Raw genomic sequence first — 18,813 nt, forward strand, 5'->3', positions numbered from 1 at the left:
GTGGATGAGTTTGGGAGTGTGTGTAAGAAACGGAATCTAAAGGTGAATGTAGGGAAGAGTAAAGTGATGGTCTTTGAGAGAGGTGAAGTCAGTGAATGTACAGCGAGGTTGGATGGTGAGGAATTGGAAAATGTGAGTACGTTTAAGTACGTGGGTAGTGTAATGAGTAAGGATGGAGGTTTGGAGGGTGAAGAGCTTGAAAGGGTACAGCAGGGAAGAAAGGTTGCTGGTTCTTTGAAAGCAGTGATAAGAAACAGGGAAGTGAGCATGCAAGTGAAAAAGTTACTACATGACAGTATTGTGATACCAACTCTAACGTATGGAAGTGAAGTTTGGACGTTGTTGGAAGGACACAAGTCAAGAGTGAGAGCAGTGGAAATGAGTTATTTAAGAGGAGCCTTTGGAGTCACATGGAGAGACAGGCTGACGAATGAGGATATAAAGGAGCATTGTGGTGTGGATGTGGATGTGATAGGAAGCGTTATGAGGAACACACTGAGGTGGTTTGGCCATGTGGAGAGGATGGAGGGTGAAAGACTGACGAAGAGAGTGTTATGTGAGTGAGGTGGAGGGGGGAAGAGGGAGGGGTAGGCTGAGGATGAGATGGAGGGATGGGGTGGAGAGGTATATGAGAGAGGGGGGTGTGAGTTGGGAGCAGGGCAGTGAAATGGCGATGGACAGGGCGACATGGAGGCGATTTGTTTGTGGCCACTCCATACGGGATTGAGGCGTCTGGCAACAGATAGATAGACAGATCTTTTAACAACAAATTTTCAGCTAACCTTGATTGGCTCCCCTAGCCTCTGTTTCTTCTGCCTCAGTTTCTCCAGGGAAGGTGGTGCCACAAATACTACAAAAGGTTTGAGATCTGAGCTCTTGAGGATTTTCAAAGAAAGGGGGTGGAGATTTAAGACACAGATCTTTCCAGACTTCACCACTTCCCGAATGGCTGTAATGCTTGTCCCATAATATGCTTTCTCATATTCTCCATGCTCAACAAATTTTCGCTCCATGATGCCTCGCTCAAACTCTGCTCTGCTGATGAAGTGGTAATCTTGCCCATCTAGTTCATTTTCTCGCCGCTCTCGTGATGTATCTGGAAAAGAGAGTCAATAAAGGTAAAGAAATATATTGATGGGCAATATATATATATATATATATATATTTTTTTAATACAGAAAATTATATTACACCCATCCAGAACTGACAAAAGTATCAAAGGGATTCTCTACACTTGACACCCCATCCATGTTCAATATAGCTTACTGTATACTGCACTATAACACACTTTACCTTAGAATAACCATAACCACTGGTTCATATCTACTTATGGCTTGAACTTTGCAGGACTCAGTTTGCTGAGTGATTTACGTTATGACCTGGCATACTCAGGTGCTATATGATCCTCTCATTAACCTCTTCAATATGATTACTTATTTCTTAGTTTCAGTCTTGCTACCACCTGACTAATTTTTGTCAATTTAGAATTAGACCTCAAGTTCTGAAAAGGTTAATTAATGGTATATCTAATTCCACTAGTTCAAAATGTCTTTCTCATCAATCATTTAAACAAATATTACGCATTCCTTTTAATGAATCCCCATATTGATGGTGAGCATGGTACAGTTGTTTTCAACTGACCGGAAGTGAAACCACGGGCCAAAATCGGCTAACTGCTTCCCAATATCTTTTGGAAACTGTCTCGAAATAGATATTTCAGATGTGTATCCAGATTTGGACTCTAATGCTATGTATTTGTGGTCAAATGTTTTCTGCTAAAAACTGAATATTATGTGGCACATTACCAAGCCTGTAGCCATATTTTACACTCATGGTACAACCTCCCAGATTAATGGTAGCCACCCATCTACTGCCTAATTTCAAAGCTGAATATAACTGTCTGGGGGTAACAGCTGAATACAAAATACATAACTAGAATGAAAAGGTTGAATACAAATACCTGGCAAGTTCTAAATCAGTGGTCACATGACAACCATAACCATGTGCATAATTTCTCCTACACAGTCATTCCACCTGACATAAATCTATGGTGATGTCATACAATACATTTCTTAGCATACCTGACATTAAAGGTTAACAAGTAATGAAGTATCTTTTTATACAGACAATGTGTTATTCCATTAATCGAAAGATTTTAACACTATCTCTAAGTGACTAATGTACTACAGCTCTCTTGTGCTTCGCTACTTCACCCTTACTGCTCGAAAGATGGTACAGTAATGAGTATGCCGAGGATCTCAAGAAGCATTTTATGGCTCTTTAAAACACACACACACACACACACACACACACACACACACACACACACACACACACACACACACAAACCCTGCCTCAGGCTCTAGCTCTCTAATTGGGTTATATGGGACTGCGTATTACTACTGTAATACTATTTACCGCCTAATGTAGATCTGTCATTATTTTAATGCTGCTTTACCATCTGGGAATTGAAGAATACAATATTCAGAGCAATTGTAAAAAAAAAAATTAAATCCTTCAACCTGAGAACTGTCTCCTCCTCTCTTAAGAAGGAAATTCTACAAGCTGAAGTGGTTAAAGAGGCAGGAGTAAGAAACCTTCTCTCTCTGTACTGGTGTAAATGTGATAATCCTACTAGCCAGCACTTGTGTTACAAATAGCCTCATACTCCTACAGCAATGAAGCAGCAATCACATCAGTGGGTTTACACCGTCCTCAAATTCTTATTTCCAGAGAGTTCAACAGGTCACACTCTGGGCCTCCTGATTCATACTGGTATACGTGTGGGTAAATGGGCTTGGTTAATGGTGATGAATATCAAATTTAAACTTTGTCTATGACAGCTGTTCTATCACATATGTCATCACCAAAAATAAAAGGATTAAATATACATGCATGGACAAGACCTTCAAAAAATACAAACACAAATGCAAATGTACCAGGAAGATAATGATACATAATTCACTCACTTTTCCCATTAGTCTTCGTATTTTTACAATCAGATCAAGCATATCTGCCATTATCAATAATCATTATCACCCTATATGACATTAGATCACAGCATCTCTCAATCCATCATCAACTAACTACACATTTAACAAGATAAGTTTCATGGATTTTTAAAATTACAGTGAATCCTATAACTTGTAAGCCAAATGCTACTGTACAATTCTTATGGCATGGGTTATATATTTATGAAGTACAGTGATTCACAATATTGATTTCACAATATCCTGATATTTGAGATTGCACTGAAGTTCACATCAAACACTCTTAAAACACATATGAACATGATACTGACATAATAATAATCTGGTTGTTTCCCATCTCCATAGAGAATGCTTTCAGTCCAATAGACTCTACCTTAAGGTAAACAGTACAATGATATTCTATGCCTCTAAGGGGTTACTATGGGGCTGGCTGATAGGGTATTACTTAATCTCTAACCCCACTTATGCACAGAATATGGACCAACATGTGGCTTACAACAGTGCCTTCTGAAGCTGATAATTAGTAACTTACGTGGAATGGCAGCTGCAAATCGGTCTCTGTCTTCCATAAGTTTTTGTCTCAGCTCATGACGTCCAATGTTGGGAGGGCCGATGAGGACGATAGGGCGCTTGCAGTTGGCATGAGGATAGTACAATGCTACATCCTCATACGTCAAAATCTCTTCAGAATCGAAATCTGCCAATTACACAAAATCAGCAGACTGCTTTTGCTTACAACAATTAACATTATACTACTTGACATGAGCTTTGCTTTAAAGTGAGATAAAGCATCATGTATTATTAATGCTTTTATATGAATGGTGTATACTTGATCAGGCAGCAGACTGAATAAAATATAAAACAGATGACAAAAAAATAAATAAATAAATAAATAAATAAATAAAAAATAAACCATCACATATATCGATGCTACTTAAAAAACTCAGATATAGTAGTCATTCAGATTTAACCCCTTCAATACAATTATGTCTTCTTATACATGCAGCTTACTCAGGCTAATCAAATTATTCTGTACAGAGTACCCCAGCTCAGGAGAGAACTTTAATTGTGATGAGGCATTTCTATTAACACTTTCAGTAAAAGAACACCTTCTGTATCTTATCTGACTAATGTCAGACTGCATTATTTAGCTTCAGAAATACTCCTTGTAATGTAGGGGTTAATACCAACAATACAATTTATGGTAACACATAGGTAAATACTGATAATCTTACACAGAAGATTCTACAGGATATGAACGTGTTATGAATATAAAAATTATCCATAAGCAAAGTAGCTAAAGAGTATTTCATAATGATCAACAATGTTTTATGTACATCACTCTAGTACTGTGGGTTAAATTTTGTGCAAGTGAAATAAATATTTCAGTAGCCATATTAAATACTGCTCTAACATTACAGAAACACTACTACTTACATATAGCCAGTACATGATACCTTAACAAGAACTGTGCATTACAATTAAAACTTGAGATTTAAGCCTTACATATTAAGGTGGAAGACACTGCCAATACTATGTAAAATTCGAGAGGATATACAGTATATTGTTTAAAGAGATTATCACTTCATTTCTATGTTTTCTTCATAAAAGTGAATCCTAATTCCTCAAGTATAACAACTGTAATTAACTAATTACATGAGAGGATCAGCAGGATGCTTTATGTTTTCTCTAAGCACAGTATGGGCTTAATTGTAGGTATGCTATGTGGAAGTGTGAGGTGATAAATAGCCTACTAAAGCCAGTTTACTTTCATCTGATGGATCTGGGCTGCTCACGCAACTCAAATACTAAGTCTTGGTTACATGAAATGTAGTTATTCATATGTATGAAATAGGAATGAGTCTCCTTGGTTGCTAGTCAAATTTATCCTTCACCTGGGCATCAACTGAGCTGGGGTTACAGATCTTTGTCAGATAAAAACTACAGACTACCGTGTTCCTATATTGTAACTCTTATAGTGCCTGTTGTAAAAAAGAAAAAAAAAAAAGAAAATTTAAATCAGTTCACGAGTGGCCTCGCAGGATGAAAGATTTAAAGTTAATAAAAAGATAATTCAAGTATTCTGAGTGAAAATAGTATAATACTGTACAACATAATACAGCTTACACATCGCCACCATCTTTCCACTCCAAATTATCAAAAACGAGGTGTTATAGAGAAGGGAAAGAAGTTATATGCAACCTTCATGGATTTGGAGAAAGCATAAGACAGGATGGATAGACAAGGACTGTGGAAAGTATTAAGAACATTTGGAGTAAATGGGAAGTTGCTGAATGCCGTGAAGGGTATGTATGAGGGTGCTAAGGCTGCAGTGCGTGTGGATAGTGAACTGAGTGAATTTTTCTATTTGAAGGTTGGACTGAAACAGGGATGTGTCATGTCTCCATGGTTGTTCAATCTGTATATGGATGGGGTTATAAAAGAGATACAAGGTAGGGCAATGGATGTTGGAGCATCCCTAATGAGAGAGGGCAGTGTTTAGAAACTCCCTGTACTGTTGTTTGCAGATGATACTGTGTTGTTAAGTGAAGATGAAGTGGAGCTGCAACACTTGCTGAATGAGTTTGGGTGAGTGTGTAAGAAACAGAATCTAAAGGTGAATGTACTGTAGGGAAGAGTAAAGTTATGGTCTTTGAGAGAAATGAAGTCAGTGAATGTACAGTGATGCTGGATGAGGAGGAAATGGAAAATGCACATGCATTTAAGTACTTGGGTAGTGTGATGAGTAAGGACGGAAGTTTAGAGGGTGAAGTGCTTGAAAGGGTACAGCAGGGAAGATAGGTTGCCGATTCCTCGAAAGCTGTGATAAGAAACAGGGAAGTGAGCATGGAAATGGAAAAGTTACTACATGACAGTATTGTGATACCAACTCTAAAGTATGGAAGTGAAGCTTGGACCTTGTTGGAGGGACAGAAGTCAAGTGTGAGAGCAGTGGAAATGAGTTATTTGAGAGGAGCCTGTGGAGTTAAAGGGAGAGACAGACTGACAAATGAGGAAGTGAAAGAGCATTGTAGTGTGGATGTGGATGTGATAGGAAGCGTTAGGAGAAGCACTCTGAGGTGGTTTGGCGATGTGGAGAAGATGGAGAGTGAGAGACTGACGAAGAGAGTGTATGTATGTGAGGTGGAGGGGAGAGGGAGGGAGAGGCCAAGGATGAGATGGAGGGATGGAGTGGAGAAGTACATGAGACAGGGGGTGAGCTGAGAGCAGGGTAGTGAATGGAGGGGGACAGGGCGACATGGAGGCGATCTGTTTGTGGCCACCCCATATGGGATTGAGGCATCTGGCAATAGACAGATAGACAGGTGTTATGACAGTGAATTACAACATACATACATTTTCGAAGGTAGTGTTTCATGCTTGTCTTGGTTAGTTTTGTCCATTTTGTAGCTATAGTACAGTAGTTCTATACTGCACAATCTGCAGCAGCATTCCAATTGAATCCCCCAAAATCAGACTTCCCTAATCATATCATCATCCTATCCTTTCCTTGGTTTACTAACAAAAGTTCTCCCTTTCATATTCAAATCAGCAGTGCATCTAGTTACTGACATGTTCCCTCCATATGACCAAACCACCATAGCCAGTCTGTGCACAGCATCCCATAATGCCCTCAAAACCCAGGGATCCTCTAATTCTGTACAAGTGTGTCATATCCATCCTAATATTCTCATTTTAGTATGTTCAAGTCTTTTCATATATCACATTATCATCATCATCATCACCTGGACCTCCTTTCCCACCCTAGGGAAAGGTGAAAAGTAGCAACACCCAGACAGCGGAAGTATGCCTAATTCAATGGGCCACGCTTCCATTCACTCATCATTCAAACCTCTGGAATCCTGGCTCTACCTGATAGCACATCTGAACCATTTCATTGTTAGACAGCTCTGGTATATCATTCCTGCCAACAGCTAACAAGTGAATTCAGGCTCACAGGAGCCTGAAAGTATGTATACTGATACCACGAACCTTCTTACATCAAAACTTTGCTAAGATTCTGTTCCAGCTGATGTCAATTACTCTCCTCTACTATGAGTCATAGAAGTCTGAGTGCATTAAATGTTTCATTAATATGGATCACCATATTTCCCACACATGACCATACACTTCCTTTTCACATGAACCCTGATGCTTGATCATCAAGAGGGGCAACTTTTCTTAAATATTTTCCAATCACCTCTGATTCTTGTTAATGACCTAGCTTTGAAACCATCACCCATGCTAATTAAATCTCCCCAGCACAGCAGTACCAAGTATCTAATATAAAGATGATACAAATAAAAAGTGGAAGAATTTGGCAGAAAGAGCTAAGCTGAAAAACTAGGTTATCTTCTACACATGGATGGCTACTGATAAATGATGAAAAAATGTAACAAAAAATTATGAGAAAAGTATATGAAACATGCCACTAAAAGCACTCACTTTATGCAATGATTCAAGTAAAAACACAAAAAGTAACTAGGAGGATGCAGAGGAGACCTGAGACTCGGAATGCATTTTCAAACTGCAATGTAATTTTAACATGAAAAAAAATGGAAACTAAAAAACTTGTAACTGTAAAAATACATATGTTACAGTCTGAAAAAAAGCCCAATCTTGTATGATAGCAAAGTACAGCCGTGTCCTGATGTTCAGTTTATACATAAGTCAGAATAAAAATAGTCGGGATGAAACTGTACACTCACAAATATACAGTACCTCTGTTGTAGTCACACCTGTATTGGTGGTTCCTCATCAAAAGTAAACAGTGAAACATACCTATGATCAGTTTATATGATTAACCAAACCAATCCTAGATGATATATTAATTTTACTGTACTTGTAAAACATAAGTAACCTTATTTAAATACAAAATTGTCATACAAACCATAAAACATTTCTACATTTATGAAGTATTAGTATTAAGTATTAGTAATGTCCAGCAAGCCATACCATGCCATCTTAGAAAAACAGAAAAGGGAAAAAGATGCTTCCAGACCTAAAAGCACATTACACTTGTCAAGCTTTCTTCACATGCAAAAGTGGCCAAGCAGAACACTCACCAGTATTTGCAAAAGCAAGCAACTTCCTACATGCAGCAACCAGGATTGGTAGTTACAGATTGGCAGTTTTCCATAATTAAACAGTGAACTTGACCATTCATGAAAACAACCAGGTACAACCCTGGGAACTGTACCAGTCAGCAGTCAGCCAAGCAGAAATACAAACTACCAATGGTCTTACAATTTTTTTCACCCACAGTGACAGCCAGGCAATTTGTGCCATATTATATAAAGCAAGCAAAATCTGCTATTATACAACAAATTATTATTTTGTGTTGTACTTTTATTTCTTCTCAAATGATTACACACACATGTAAACCAAAAATGAAAGGGTTCTTGAAAAGAACCAGACCTGAAAGCAAAGCTTAGCAAAAATAGCACAAATCCCCTCTTCCTATGTGTTCCTTGCTTTTGCCCCGTACCAACATCGAGGTCAGGCAGTGAGCTGCTGCGTCTCCTGGAGCTGCCTCGGACACAGCCCCAGGCAGGAAGTGCCAGTCTCAGTGTAAGAACCCGACTCCGCGACTGCCCACTCCCAGAGCCAGCTGCCTCTCTCAAATCCATTCCAGACTCACTTCGTCCCGGCATGGGGAGTGGTGAGCTGCTGCGTGCTGAATTGCAGAACACAGCCAAGCCATATTTTTATACTAAGTGCCAGACATATCTTAAGATTTGATAAAACAAACACTATTCAAATGAGAGCACCTTCATGATATATCATACAATGGCAGTTCACACTTGTTAGTACTGCAATGAATGTATATTTGTTAAGAAACTACCAAAGAACTAACATCCTTGATTCTATGTTGCTTGAACACTCAATAAATCAGGGCAAATAAGTGTGATACACATATCTACCACCTGAGTAAAGCAATTGTTAGCCTCATTCCAGCTTTTTGGAGACAAGCTTAACCAGGTGCTTGCCCCTACATAATATTATGTGAGCAATAAACCCAGATCACCACAAAAATTTTAACCCTTTCTTGGTTACATATGACTAGAGTCCCTTACCCCACTAGACCATGCACAATATACATCAGCATTACTCTCATTAGAATAGTGTCTGATATGCTGGACTTAAACTTGGTGCTTATAACTTAAGTAATATTCCAAAGTGAGCTAAAGTAAAAGGTACAATGAAAAGTCTACTGAGATTTCTACCTATATATGCATGCTGGGAACATTTATAAGCAGGCTACAATGAAAAAGAAACTTAGATACAGTAAGTACAACAATATCAGTCTCATCTTATGAGTTTGCAGTCAGCTGTTTACAGTAACTAATTAAGTATGTATGGCTACTTCATCTGCAGAAAATGTGAATCTGAAAATTATTTCTAAAGAACAATTACAGTATCTCCCTGTATGCCTTTCATAATACGTGATTTCTTCACCAAGTGTATTTCTGTGAAAACAGATTCTTTAGTTAGAACCCATGAGTAACATTTTCTTGGCAAATATACAAAAAACTTAGAGAAATAAAATAACTTGCCACTGTCCTAATATACCCAATATTCAAGTAGAAAGGCATAACAACAAATAATGTAGAGTTCTAAAGCATGTTAGTATAGTACTTCCACCTGTACTGCAAATTGTTTATCCAGTTAGAAAGAGTGCTAATTAATGATGTGTGATACTTTTCATCAAATATTGCTCTGCAAGCTGAACAATAATTTTCATTACATGCAGTCCATCCAGGGTTAATATCAGAATGCATCATGCAAATTAAAAAACTGACAGCTTCTTGACTAACTAATTAAGCAACTGAGCCTGTTATTTCCATTCTTCTATATTAATATGGCTAATGGTGCACTAACCTTCATTGTAGTTAGAGTACAACATCTTTTTCTTTTTCTTCTTCTGGTGTTTTTTGGCACATAACAACTTGCCCTTCTTTGTTTTTTCCTTGTTGTTGTTGTCCCCAACAACAGTTTGCCTCATGGCTTCCCGGCTGAAAAATAGTGAGAGGGGAAAAAAAAAGTTATTCTGTGCACCTCAGCATTGTTATAAATAAAAGTCATAGTGTAAATGGTTGTTCTCTAATAGTATATAATTTGAGACAAGCTAGATACAAACACGAGATTAATTCAATATCCACAGAGATGTTGCTGGCAGGCCACTTACATTTACACAGAAAAATATAATCAGCAGTTACAGAAAAAAAAATTATAATAATAATATATATGATAGCCTAAATTACTGGTTAAGAGGTTGCTGGCAAACAAATATACTATCCAATTAATATCTGGTCACTCAGTGCCAAGTAAAATATCTCTACTTTCTATCCACTTAATATCTGGTCACTCAGGGCCAAAAAAAATATCTCTACTTTACATCTGAACATTTGTGGTAGGTGGTGGCGCTCATCATCCACTCACTCGATGTAGTGCTGCTCTCGGGTGTCTACCCTTTCCTCTCCTCCATCCTTCTTTCCTTCCATCTTCTTCTGTCTTTCTTTCATTCTTTCCTCATCCTTCTGCCTGTGGGTGACTCTACATTGAGTGACAAGCCAAATGGTTTCCTGTACACCAGGAAACCATTTACTATGCTCGGTGGTAACCATATAACCAAATTTTGGCGCCTGGTGGTATAGTGGGTAATTACTGCGCTCCAATCAGATTGAGCCGGTGAAGGTTTATATCCATGAGGTGGTTGGGGTTGATTGCTCATGTAATGCCACTCAGGGATGAGTGAGGCTGGTCACTCTCATCTTAAATGTCAGGACCAACTGCCTAACCCCAGGCTCCTATGCTCCTCATGGGGCAATGTAGGATTGGATGATGAATGGATGGATAAATCTGAACACTCAAGGTCAAGCAAAAACTTCTCTCTACTAAATTACGGTGACTTACTGCTGCTGGAAGGACCGTGAAGGGATGAGGCCAGCAAGACTGTGATCTTCCTCACCATCCCTGTAAGCCTGCCACCAGTTAGGGTCAGTCTGAGAAATAACATGCAGGATGTCGCCCTTCTGGAAACTCATTCCAAGCTCCCTGTAATCAGGACAACAAGACAAAATCAGATGACTGCTTGTTGCAGCTTTACATTATCCACCCTCATCTTGAAGAGCTAAGTCACAGTCCCTAATTCATCCCTTGAATCTGAATGATGTTTTATTAGTTTTCTTTTGCTGCTTCCCAACAACAACTGAAAAGGTTAATAAAAGCTATATCTAACCTTCCCAGTTCAAACAGCATACCTTAAGTTAAAGAGAGCTGTTTGGGAGATGGCATGATAAAATGAAAATTATGTCCCTTGTGCTCCTGGGTTACAAGATTTTGTTAAACCTTTAGATACAAAGTTTGACTATGGTTGAAAAAAAATATATATATATTTTTGACAAAAAACAGCAATTTACAGCACAAAATATTGGTCTGGCCAATTGTTTTTCACAGATACTGATGCGCTTAATCCACTGAGCATAGAGAAGGCAATTCACAAGTTCATCTGAACAATTTCATATTTTGGTTACATTTTGACATTCTACCTGGGTCTGCCATCCCCATGGGCTGTTGTATCTACAGGGTTAAATATGACAGATATACAAGTAAAGGGAAAAGATTTTCTATCTATCTATCTATTGCCAAATGTCTTAATCCCCTAAGGGATGGCAACAAACAAATTGTTTCCATGTTGCCCTGTTCCCTGCCATTTCACTGCCCTGCTTCCAGCTCACACCCCCCTCCCTCATATACCTCTCCATTCCATCCCTCCATCTCATCCTTGGCCTCCCCCTCCCTCTCCCCCCCTCAACCTCACTCACACACACTCTCCTCATCAGTCTCTTGCTCTCCATCCTCTCCACATGGCCAAACCACCTCAAAGTGTTTCTCCTAACGCTTCCAATCACATCTACATCACACCACAATGCTCCTTCACTTCCTCATTTGTCAGTCTGTCTCTCCATGTGACTCTACATGTTCCTCTCCAATAACTCATTTCCATTGCCCTCTCTCTTGACTTGTGTCCTTCCAACAAGGTCCAAGCTTCACTTCCAAACATTAGAGTTGGTATCACAATACTGCAAAAAGATTTTCACTGCACTAACATATGCCCTATAAAGCGTTTATGGAAAACACTGAAGCAATGCTTGAATTTGCACATGTTCAGATCAATCTTTCAAGGAGATAATTAGGCAAATATACAACCAATGCCAATCATCAGCTAAAAAATGAATGACAATTGTGGGCACTTGCTATAATACATATTTATGTAACTCTGAAGACTTCTGATACAGAAGTATTCCAGTGTCACATACTTATTGTAAAACTACAGTAACATTTTGTGAGACAATATGAAAAATCTACAGCACTCAAAATACTATCCACCTTTAGGATAGTCTACTTGTATAGTGTTTTTTCAAACATGCCTTAAGTTACTGTACCACCATAACTATTCAGATTTAATACACTCTATGTACAGATTATTGATCCAGCCTCTATCCCAAAAACAACTGTAACATATTCCAATGATGTATCAAATCAGCTGCCCCAACTTCATGGACAAGTTATTACTTCTGGATGACTGACAGTAATTTCATTCAGGTATGGAGTGATCTCTTTTCCTTGAAAGCTCAAACTTAAAAATTTTATTCTCTACCTCTGATCTCTTAATTTCAAGTCAAATCTTTACCGTCTTGAAAGTCAATTTCAAACAGCAACACTCCAATCTCTCACTTTACATATTTCTTTATACCAAGCCATTTTTGTTAGTACTGCTGATCATGAACCACAGCTCTCCTTCAACCTACCATCCTTTGAATCTCCCAAGTTTCAACTCTCTTTAATTTCCCAAAACCATCCCTAATATTTCTGACCTGCAGGGAATGTACAAGTCCTCTTCAGGATCATAGTCGAAGTGTGCCTTGACATGTATTGTCTGGTTGACAGGTGGGCGGGGTACAGGTGGTTGTACATTTGGTATGATGATGAAGGTGAGGGTCCCAGTCATGCCTGTAAAATAGAAAAGGTGAAATGCAGCACCCATACAAGACACCAAGACTAACACCATGAATCCAGTACAATAATATATAGATTTAGTTTTTCTTGCAACCATCAGATGATTTGAACTTTGGGGAAACCATCTGCAGTAACAACATACATGTCTCTTAATTAAAGAAGTAATGAAAGCAGGATCAATATATAATACCAAGATTAAGCCCTTCAATCCAGTGACAATTATTTTTGTTTTTATTTGCTACCACCAAATGATTTTATTAGTTTTGGGAAAAGTTGTTTGCAGCGATGGGGTTACAAACAGTTGCCATTAACCCATTCACAGCTAGGTATCTCACCGTATACTAAATGCAACTGTTTGAAGGTACAAAGAATATAATGAATGATAAATTAATACTATAAAATTAATCAACTTCACAATAATGGTAAATAACACCACATAAACAAGGCTTTACTTTGCAAGTGTAACAAATACTACAAGGAATTCAATTTTTGTACATCAGTAGTCTACATGAATGACTGAAGGCAGTGCCATCATGTAAACCTGGAACTTACCAGCAAGCATGTCACAAATGTCATTGACACTCTTGCCTCTCACTTCCACACCATTAACTTCTAAAATTTCATCACCCTCATGGAGAAGGCCAGATTTCTCGGCAGCACCTCGCTTTACTATCCGCCCAATGATCACAGAATCACCCTCATTGCGGATTGTAGCACCCTAGGAAACATAATAATTTATAGTAATACAATACAAAAGTAAGCAGAATATAGATGTAGAGCACTTACAACAAGTATCTACAAGGTTTTGTGACTACTAATTATTTATATGTAAAACAAATAAAGCCCCATGAATCAGTATTACTGGAAAGTGAATATTAATACATAAACCCCAAATTCACTTCCCTTATCTTGCTAAAATATTACCATGCAACCACTGAAGATGTTAAAAAATAAAAATAAAAATCTGTTCACAAACTGTGCATTGCACACAGTCTTATAGCCTTACCAGGGGCTCATTTGTCTTGTCAATGCGGACAATTTTGACGCTCTCTTCAGGGTAGTTTGTGACACGGTCCAACACAGCTTCTTCTGGCAATGTCCCTCCTCCAACAGGTAATGGCTCCCTTTCCGCAATTCGATCATGAGCATATAACAGCCCTTCTAATGAATATTTATTTAAAATGTCCAAAAGCTCGGCCGCTTCTGGTACAGAATATTCTTGAAGTTCCTGAAGGCTCTGTGGATTAAAAGGAGATATGAATTATTTGATACTAAAATGATTCAAATTTCTGCTACAATACTGAAATTACTGTAATTTGAATATTAATGCAGCTGGTGGTAGAGGGGAATGGCCACCATCCACTCACTCAATGTAATGCTGCTTTGGGTGTCTGCCCTTTCCTCTCTTCCTTCCTTCCTCTTTTGTCTATCTTTCCTTCATTCTTTCCTCTTGCTTCACCTATGGGTGACTTTACACTCCCTCTCCTGTCTTTCTTTCCTTCAGTCTTTCCTCTTCCTTCTACATATAGGTGGCTCTACACTAAGTGACAAGCCAAACAGTTTCCTGTACGCCAGGAAACCATTTGCTAAGCTGGGTGGTAACCATATAACCAAATTATGGCACCTGGTGGTTTAGTGGGAAATTAAGACGGTCCAATCGGACTTAGCCTGTGTAGGTTTATATCCATGGGGTTTATTGCTCACATTATGCCACTCAGGGATGATTGAGGCTAGTCACTCTCATTTTAAATATCAGGACCAACTTGCCTAGCCCTGGGCTCCTACATTCCACATGGGGCGACATAGGATTGAATGATGGATGGATGGATGGATGAAACACTTTCAGCCATACCAAATGACATATGGATTTAAGACTGGACAAAGATGCTGCCACACACTGTGTAATATGGAAAGCTGTCCTCTAGTTAATAAGGCTGACATATGCATGTACACAGTCTTTCAAGGAAACAAACTTTATTTTATGCAGTTTCAGTGATGGAGGCCTAATGAACTGATGGCCTATACTAAATTTGCATTAAACAGTGACAAATGAAAGTACTGTTAGAAGTCTGTACTGCTCAGACTGTTAATCAAATGTCTATTACCTCTGCCAACAATTCCTGAGCATTGTCAGTGACAGGTGTGGGGGGTCGGTTGAGGCACCACGTCTCCTGCACCTTATTATGGACTGCCAGCACCTTCTGGAACTCTGGATTGGTGAGCAGCTGGGCCACCAGAGTCATGTCCTCACTGATACGGTGGCCATTAGACTTAAGTACAGTTTGGATCCGCTGCAGGGACTGAATCAGTTCATTTATCCCTGCAAAATTACGAGTTTTTAAGATCAGTTATTGTGAGGGCATATTTCAGTATGTACCGTACCCTTAGTAACACTTGGTGATCAGGAAACTAGTACAAGTATTTTATTATTGCTCGGTAAATATCAAAGTTAACATGGTCAGCATTAAAGCAAGACTAGTGGATAAGTTTGCTGTACATACCTATTACTTTACTGGGGGTATCAGCACTTGGTTTTGCCTCTGCTGCAGCTTGTGACTCCTCCACAGCAAAAGCCTCATTGACCACCCCTGAGGGTATGGGCTTGTTGGCCAGTTGCTGTAATTTTTGGGATGAGCGTAAGGACGTCCTCAACATTGCCTCCTGTTCTTCACGCTCTCGCCTTTGCTTCAGTTCCTCCTGTAGGAAAAAATATTAAAATATCTGTGGACTACTGTATTCTTACTATCTTCCCTTTGTTAAAACACAAGTAAATGATCCTGTACATTGCACACACATCTGATAAAATACAGCTTACAATGTGAAATTACAAGTCACAAAAACTACCAAACTATTGCAAATGAAGACAACAGAACACAAGCAAACAGAATGCATCACTAACATAATGCTGCTAATATGAAATTGTGGGAAAACTATGGGTCACATTAACCTGAATAAAATTTTTCAAATTTCAAGTTTTCATTTATGACAACAAAAGAGAAAAAAGAAAAATGTATACTGAATGTATCAGTAAAATGTGTTACTGCACTTCTAGGTCACAGCTACAATACTCTGACATGAAAATACTGAATACTGGAAAACTGCAAGTTATACAGTTTCCAATGGCCTTATTCCAACATTTTTAAAGCTATTTATTCACAGTAACTCATTACTACATTTAACAAATTTGTCAGTGCAATTACGGGTATTTGTCTTTAAGCTATAAAAGGACACTACTGACTCCTCGGACTGATAGGGTCAGAAAAAATCTCCACTGGTCATTACAAACTGGGACAGTCTTTCTGAAGCTGAAGGCAACTGTCTAGTGTTAGTCATAATAAAATTAACAAGATGTCTTAGGCCATGAATTACTGACACTGCTTCAAATGCCGAAGGGCCAGGGTAATCTTTTCTTAGATATATACAGTACTATTATTTAAAAAAAAAAAAAAAAAAAAAAAAAAAAAGGACATTTGCTAATGAAAAACATAAAAAAGACATCCCTGGCATGAGAGAATTAACCACTCCAACATGATGAAATTATCTTACTGTATCCTGGATAATGTCAGATAATTTTACCAACCTTAGGAGACCCTCAAACGTGAAATGGTTAAGTTGGGTAACCTACCCATTTTATTATGATGTCGCTAGAGTACTGCTTCAACAAAACATGTGTAAATTATCCAACACTGCAGTATCATACCATTCCCTCTTACTGCTCCTAAGAAACATACCTCATATTTCTTTACTCTGTTCATTTCTTCTTGTGTTGATGGATGCTGCATCAATCCCTCTGGCGGTGGCGGTGGTGGTAACTGAGGTGACTGTTGGTCTGGTACACGTGGTGGAGGAGTTTGTTTGGGTAAGGTACCATTTTGTGGTGTGACACTCCCTGATGAGGACCCTCCCCTTCTACTGCTCTTGCTACTGTTATTGTTGTTGTTGTGGATAGGAGTGATAGTTTGGCCCTGAGGCTTAGGAGGTGGATACCTGTAATGGATGATGAAGTACAAACATTAAGCGATGTCCATATACAATGCATTAATCACCATATAAAAGGACAGTTCTTCGCTGCTTTGATTACCAACTTTCAGGAAGACATTACCAACATTCTATTAAAGGCAAACATCCTTAAACAACTCAACATTATCTTCACTATGTACTTCTAAACATGAAATGTATATCACTGCTCTGTTTTAAATAACTTAATTTGAGTACTGATGCTCACATGTGATGAGCATTTGCTTATCATTCATAACATTATTATTCCTATCTCACTGTACTGTAAAAACATGCAGGCCTGCTTCTCAACACTGCCAGCAAAATAATGAAGTCAGCATATGATTTCTGGGCTAATATTAGTTTCCTTTTCCCCTATAATGAGAAGACTTCTAAACAATATTGGGCCAAATAAAGGGGGGAATGATACTAGATACCAAAATGTAATGAGGTTACTGTTCGGTAAAACTGACATAAGAGTATGGTTACATTTCATTATCTAATTCAGCTCACAGAATTTCTCTCTACAAACTTCTTGTGATGGTATCTAGGGCTGGGGGTGATACTGTCAGAGAAGAGGGGGAGTGGCCATGTGCGTTTTGCCACAAGAGCGTGGGAAGTAGTTACATCTTGTGCAGTGTTTGTGATAAGTGGGTACATAAGAGATGTTGTGGTATTAGTGGTACACTGCAAGATAATGCTGATTTCATGTGTACTGTGTGTCGGGGAAAGCATGTTGTGATTGCCAGGTGTAAAAGAACTGAACTTGATGGCGAGTCTCTTGAGTGTGTGGAAGAGTTTTGTTATCTGGGAGACATGTTATGTGCTGGAGGTGGGGCTGGAGCTAGCTCTGTGGCTAGAGTGAGGAGTGGTTGGAAGAAGTTCAGGGGGCTGTTTCCTCTCCTGACACTCAGAGGGCTCTCCCTCTGTGCTATGGGATCTTTGTATGTGGCATGTGTTAGGTGTGTAATGCTTTATGGTGGTGAGACCTCAGCAGTAAAGGAAGAGGATATTCACAGGCTCAAACATACAGAAATGGCAACGATTAGGTAGATGTGTAGTGTGTCCCTGATTGTGAGGCCTGGGGGGGGGGGGGCATAGGTTTATGATAGAAGAGTTGAAAGGTAGGATGGGACTGGAGTGTACTGGTATTGTGATAAGGAGGTGTAGATTGAGATGGTTTGGGCACATGGAGAGGATGGGGGATGACAACTGGGTGCAGCAAGCAAGAAGTATTAATGTTGGGGATAGGGTAGCAAGGACAGACTGGAAAAGACCTGGAATGAGATCACTGAGTGTGACCCCTCAGGGATAAGGGACTAAACAGGGAAGCTGCCAAAGATCAAGCAGCATGGAGAGCCTCCATTAGCTGACCAAGGCCGACACATAAAAGCATGTTGGACCCTTCAAAACAAAATGAAATTGAACGAAACGAATATTATACAGTATATCAACCACTTAACCCGATCACTACTTATCCAGTAGACCCAATTAACCTGATAACTACTTATCCAGTAGACCCAATTAACCTGATCACTACTTATCCAGTAGACCCAATTAACCTAATCACAACTTACCCAGTAGACCCAATTAACCTGATCACTACTTATCCAGTAGACCCAATTAACCTGATCACTACTTGTCCAGTAAACTCACTTAACCTGATCACTACTTACCTAGCACACAAGCACATTATGCTCCACAACAAACCATTATGAACACAAAACTTTCCTAACAGAGTTCAGCAGGGCTCCATTCTGTCACTCTTTTCAATTTATACATGCATGAGATTCCCACATCCCAA

The 18,813-nt window shown here is 38.9% G+C and overlaps 1 protein-coding gene across 3 annotated transcripts in view; it reads right to left on the reverse strand.

The window, feature by feature from the left end:
• Positions 1-18,813, reverse strand: part of LOC145417734 (protein PALS1-like) — a 318,104-nt gene that overhangs the window by 12,455 nt on the left and 286,836 nt on the right. For 2 of the 3 annotated variants that reach the window (XM_080286333.1, XM_080286335.1), the window contains 11 exons: positions 16,745-17,000; positions 15,515-15,710; positions 15,119-15,333; positions 14,020-14,250; positions 13,566-13,731; positions 12,872-13,007; positions 10,908-11,048; positions 9,873-10,006; positions 8,479-8,667; positions 3,523-3,687; positions 783-1,096 (listed from right to left, as the gene is read on the reverse strand). In XM_080286333.1, coding sequence (XP_080142459.1) covers positions 783-1,096; positions 3,523-3,687; positions 8,479-8,667; positions 9,873-10,006; positions 10,908-11,048; positions 12,872-13,007; positions 13,566-13,731; positions 14,020-14,250; positions 15,119-15,333; positions 15,515-15,710; positions 16,745-17,000 — 2,143 coding nt within the window. The remainder of the gene's footprint in view (positions 1-782; positions 1,097-3,522; positions 3,688-8,478; positions 8,668-9,872; positions 10,007-10,907; positions 11,049-12,871; positions 13,008-13,565; positions 13,732-14,019; positions 14,251-15,118; positions 15,334-15,514; positions 15,711-16,744; positions 17,001-18,813) is intronic. The other variant, XM_080286334.1, reaches the window with a different exon arrangement.

This window comes from Coenobita brevimanus, chromosome 111 (assembly GCF_032717465.1).
Source record: "Coenobita brevimanus isolate Jiangsu-jjx chromosome 111, ASM3271746v2, whole genome shotgun sequence".
NCBI lineage: Eukaryota > Metazoa > Arthropoda > Malacostraca > Decapoda > Coenobitidae > Coenobita > Coenobita brevimanus.